Source organism: Lolium rigidum, chromosome 3, assembly GCF_022539505.1.
Source record: "Lolium rigidum isolate FL_2022 chromosome 3, APGP_CSIRO_Lrig_0.1, whole genome shotgun sequence".
NCBI lineage: Eukaryota > Viridiplantae > Streptophyta > Magnoliopsida > Poales > Poaceae > Lolium > Lolium rigidum.
This window is the reverse complement of record NC_061510.1, coordinates 42,113,581-42,118,955: the sequence shown is the minus strand read 5'-3', so window position 1 is coordinate 42,118,955 and position 5,375 is coordinate 42,113,581. Positions and strand designations below refer to the sequence as shown.

Sequence of the window (5,375 nt, the reverse complement as noted above, 5' to 3'; positions counted from 1 at the left end):
AAAGCTCTTGCTAATGCGACAGCTGAGATCATCTGGATTTAGTCCCTGTTACGGGAACTCCGTGTGTCACAAGATCAGTCTCCGATTTTGTGGTGTGACAACATTGGCGCAACATATCTCTCGTCGAATCCAGTCTTTCATGCAAGGACCAAGCACATCGAAGTGGATTTTCATTTTGTTCGCGAATGTGTGTCTCGGAAGCAACTTCAGATTCGCTTCATCCCCTCGAAGGATCAGTTGGCTGACATCTTCACAAGCCTTTGCTTTTACCTTTGTATCAGCACTGTAAGCGCAATCTCAGCCTCATTGAGCCGGTTGAGATTGAGGGAGGATGATAGACTTTGGATAGTTTAGATACGTACCTTGTTTAGATTGATTCTATAACCGGTTTAGGTGCCTTGCTAATCAAGGTAATATCCTACCTAACCTTCCTTGTACGTTTTAAATCTTTGGCATATATATATGGAGATGAAGCGACCCGTATGAGGTGTGCAATCCTTCCCAATCTCTTCCCTAGCCTCAAAATCTTTCAGAAAAAAGAAACATAAAATGCCTAAACAGAGAACAAGAACCCTCTTTTGGGGGAAGGGCGCTGGTCCGCCACACTTCGAAGTCCCTGACGTCCACTAGAGGCGGAGTAGACTGGCGGTGCCATTGACGAGGGGTATGGAACCCAATATTCTTTTTTTTAAATTACCTATGTCCAAGCCCATGGGGTCGTGCTTGTTCATATCTTCTTTTTAACTTTTTATTTGTCATTGAATAGTTTTTTCAAACCCATGATTTTTTGAACACGATGTTGAGTGTTAAGAGATTTTGAAAACAAAAGTTCACAAAGTTCAGAAATACGGTCAATTTTTTGAAATCATGAAATAAATAAAAAAATAAAGAAAAAATGTAAAAGTAAACAGAAAACAGAAAATCGAACCCGTGAATATTTTTTAAACATACTAATATTTTCATCGAACATCGTGAAATTTTTCTCTAAACCCCGTGAACTTTTCAAATGTTTTGATTTTTTTTAAAAAAAATACATGATATGTATATTTTCTAAATATCTGAACTTTTTTTTGGCATGAACAATTTTTTTAAAAAGAACACAAGAAATATAAAGGAAAGACAAAATAGAGAACACGGAAAAATCAAAGCATAAAATAAAATTAATATAAATTTTAAAATAGAAAATAAAAAATTAACAAGGAAGAAACTTGATTAAGAAACAATTGGACATAAAGTAAGTAATTCCTTACAGAAAACCGGGAAAAAAAGGTTACAGCAGCGCAGCGAGGAAGAGGCAACGTGCCGAGAATAAAAAGGCCCAGGCCCAGGCCCAGCACACGGATTGGGCCCTGATTTGGGATGCTTGTCGAAGTCGAACAGGGCCTCTCCAGCAGTCAAGCTGGTCACACTCACACCCTCTCGCCGCCGCACTCTTGCCTCCTCCTCCTCCTCCCCCGCTCCCGTCGACGTCGAATCAACGGTTCAACGAGCGCGCTGGCACGTTGGAGAACTCACCGGCAAGGGAGCATCAGCCTTCAGGCAGCGGTCTCATCTTCGACGGCGCCGCCATCAGGAGACGGCGACCTCGATGTCCGCCATGGCGACTAGGTCTTGCAGACGATAGACCCGGACGGCGACCAGTAGCAGTTCAGGTACGGCTGCATCCCTCCCGATTATGGACCTTCCCTCCGTCGTCGGAGCCACATTGTTAATGCCGATGCCCAATTTTGAACAGGAATAAATTCCCTTCTTTTCATTGCTTATCTGTCAGACCTCGCATAGTCATTTTTATTATTACCCCCATAATAATGCAAATCAGTTCCATAAAGATCCGTCGCGAAACAAAAGAGATAGCAGATGCATACTCGCAGTACTCCATCCACCCACCTCTCGGTTAATCAGCTTGTGTGTAAATTGTGCTTGTTTTGTTGCTTTTCTTTGCTATCTTGCCCAGAACAATTGCCTTTCTATTACCCAAGTAAGTGGTCTTATATTTTAGGACAGCGGAAGTAACTTATTATGCCTACCTCAAAAATGTGGCTCCGCCACTTCCATGACTTTTATCAGCCTATCTTGTGTAACAGGAGAACAGGTGCAAGCAATTTAGTTCTGCGGCATTAGCACTACACACCAAGCAAGTTGGCTCTGGTTCCCTTGAGTTTTGTTGCCGATGGACCGCAGCAACTCCAGCAAGAGAACAGTCGAAGCACCACGAGAGGGAGACCCTTGGGTGGATGTCAGAATATTGAAGGAGACCCTTGACTGCCCTGTCTGCTTCGACCACTTCGGGGCCGAGATTTATCAGGTAAATAAATGCACTAATCATATTCACTAGTCTTTGAACCCAAGCTTTTATTTCACTTCTTATAAAGCTCAAGATAAGATAAGAGCTTTGATGGGATTGGATGTAGTTCTGCTTGGCGAGAAAGTGTTTCGTGTGTAGGTAGTAACATAATACATATGCTAGCTGAAATGTGTAGCGCTAACCTCTCTTCTTCTTGTTTCCTTTTATTTCTGTTGGGTTTCATATCTAGCCTCTACCCCAACTTGCTTGGGAAAAAGGCTTTCATGTTTTTGTTGTTGTTCTAACCTATCTTCTTGTTGCGTAGTATTCTATTTTTTTTTCTTATTTATGTTATCATGGGGACCCAATTAACCTCTCGTTTCCACAGTGTTCTGTGGGGCATTTCATATGCTCGTCTTGCCGCGACAAGATACTGGACAAGAAGTGCCCCACATGCTCTATCAAAACTTCCTTCAAGCGCTGCTTTGGGATGGAACATGTTGTCCAATCAGTCGCATTTCCTTGCTCCAATGCCAAGTATGGATGCAGAGAGGGTCACGCCTACTGTCAGAAAGAACGACATGAGCAAGTGTGCCCGTATGCCCCATGCTTCTGCCCAGCGCCCGACTGCAGCTTTGCGGGGCCAGTACCTGAGCTCCTGGACCATCTCACCATCTATCACATGTCTCCATGTACAGACCTCCCAGATTCTGGGGAGGCGTCTGTCCGCTTGCAACCGGGCATACATGTTCTGTCACCCAGCAGCAGGAGCACCAACTATTTTTTCCTGCTCAACATGTACTTGGAACCTTTTGGACATGCTATCTCAGTCGTTTGCATCCAACCTAAAGTCACCGAACCCAAGTTCACATGTAGTATGAATTACGACTGCTCCGTGACAGGCTACTGTGAAAGTTCAAGTTGCCAGATAAAAAGCTCTACACTCTCTGATGGGCTACCGAAGGACTATGACTTGATTCTGCCTGAGGGAAAGGTTTCTAGTGATCGAAATGTTGTAATGCTCAGAATCATCATTCATGAAGCTTCAAGTGTCAGCAGATCCTGTGCTCAAGGAAAGGGCTTGACTTCCGCTCCAATCACCCTGTTTCCTAGTTGTTCTGATGACGATGCTGATATACTCTGCAGATCATGTGCTCAACGAAAAGGCCCGACTTCCGCTCAAAAGCTCTGGTTTCCTAACTATTCTTCTGATGACGATGATTATATGCCTTTAAACTTTGAGCGTGCTCTTCAACGGGAGTCCCTATTTGATTAATGGGTCAAGTGATGATATACCTTTAGCATCTGATCGTGCTTGTGTGTGTTTCAGCCTACAGGTTTGGCATGTGGACTTGCCGTTATTATGCATGGGTTTCAACATTCTGGGTCCAGGATATGTCAAGAGTATCGGAGCTGTTTGAACAATGTGGCTTCTTTCTATATTTTGTTGTCCCGAACTTGTGCCACATCATGTGAGGCTGTATCTTCTAATAGATACTAGTATGTTATGTCAGCACATTTCACTGCATTACATGGCTACCGAGTACTGAGTATGAACCACTATCTTAGAGTTATCCTGCTTTAGACTGCTGCAATAACATGAATGCCTTCTGTTTCAGTTTGTTGTGCATACATGAGATCTCAATGTTGCATATCTCGGCAATTTCAAGATGATGATAAGGTTAAAAGTTTTCCTGAATCACAAGAACATTTTAGGGCCTGTTTGATTTGTAGGATTCTTAAAACTGCAGGATTAGAATGTCATGTCGAGTGGAATACTATAGGATTTGGAACCTACATTTTTTTTTTCATGCAACGTTTGATTCATAGGAAAATCAAAGGAATTGTAACATGAGGTTTGAGTGGATGAAAATTTTCCTCCAAAACATAGTGCAATGCAATCCTATAAGAAAAAAATCCTATGCATTTCTAAGGATTCAATCCTACGAATCAAATGGCGTACATAGGAAAAATTCCTAAAAATGTAAATCCTAAAAACTTCCTATAGAATTCCTTTGAATCAAATGAGCCCTTTATGTCTTTTTTGGGCAATGAGGCCAAGCTTGGTCGTAATGATTAAGTATGTGACTATATGATGACTGATAATTTTAGTTATGCCATGTCTAAACGTTTAACAAGTTGGTCACTACATGATACAGTTCACATATTCATATAGGCATCTACAAAAACTTACTCTATTTTCAAATGTTGTTTATGGGATGGCATGCCATAATTTTTTGTTGGTGTTTTGGGATAAAGGTCTTAAACTTTTTGAACCCCTTTTTGATAAGTTTATAGAGAGAGAGAGAGGAGAGTAATCAAATGGTGAGGTTCGGCTGAATGGCATAAGCATTTCAAGTGTACACTGGCAATGCTGAAACTTGAAAAGCTCAGATAATACCTGATTCATAATTTTTAAACTAATTGCAAAATTGCAAAATAGTGAGGTGAAATTAAGCGGGAAAAAAAAGCCAATACCCAGACTGCTGAAGACAAATGGGAGGTTTGCTGGAACGTATGGTACGTGGCCCATCACAGTAGTTCTAAAAAAAAATCTCCCATCGCACTGAAATTCCAAAGTCGAAACGAAAAAGGGAAATCCATCCACTGTGGTGGAAGAAATCCCCTACTGTCGCCATGGCCGTCGCTTTAGTCCTGCCGTCGAGGTCTGTGTCCTCAACGCCTGCCCCGAGCACCCCCAAACTCTCGCCGCCATGCCGTCCTACTCGTGCAAGCTCCAGGAGGGCTACCACCGCGCACTCCAGTCCTCCATCACTCACCACCAACTTCGCTCCATGGCCCATGGCCACCGGATCCAGCGAATGATGTGTCGAGGTGATGGATCTCACCCGCTTCTCCGATTCCGACACAGCCTCCCGCGAGATCACCGGCGCCGGAGTAGGCGACTACGCGTTGCTGGACTGACCTTCTCCACGGCCGCCACCTGCGGCTGACTCGCTGAGGCGTACAGATCCGGTATAAGTTAATAAGAGAAAAGTTGCGGGGCTGACCGCAAAAAGACCACATTCAGGCATTCAGAATCAGCGACGACTCAGCGGTGAAACCCAGCCCAATACAGTGCCTTGATTAT

At 43.3% G+C, this 5,375-nt stretch overlaps 1 protein-coding gene across 2 annotated transcripts; it reads left to right on the top strand.

Moving 5' to 3' along the window:
- The first annotated feature begins 1,543 nt into the window (after positions 1 to 1,543).
- On the top strand, positions 1,544 to 3,800 carry LOC124695820 (E3 ubiquitin-protein ligase SINA-like 7). Of its 2 annotated transcripts, XM_047228634.1 has the most exons (3): positions 1,544 to 1,652; positions 2,085 to 2,305; positions 2,673 to 3,800. In XM_047228634.1, exons 2-3 carry the CDS (start codon positions 2,171 to 2,173, stop codon positions 3,558 to 3,560), a joined length of 1,023 nt encoding a protein of 340 aa, XP_047084590.1. In that variant the 5' UTR covers positions 1,544 to 1,652; positions 2,085 to 2,170; the 3' UTR covers positions 3,561 to 3,800. The 2 variants fall into 2 exon arrangements, with proteins under 2 accessions (XP_047084590.1, XP_047084589.1); XM_047228633.1 differs by lacking the exon at positions 1,544 to 1,652 and having other exon boundaries at positions 1,856 to 2,305.
- The last annotated feature ends 1,575 nt before the right edge of the window (positions 3,801 to 5,375 follow it).

Coding starts and splice junctions, on each gene's coding strand:
- LOC124695820 (XM_047228634.1), top strand. CDS start 2,171: ATGGACCGCAGCAACTCCAGCAAGAGAACAGTCGAAGCACCACGAGAG. Junction 2,306..2,672: donor TCGGGGCCGAGATTTATCAG/GTAAATAAATGC, acceptor TCGTTTCCACAG/TGTTCTGTGGGGCATTTCAT.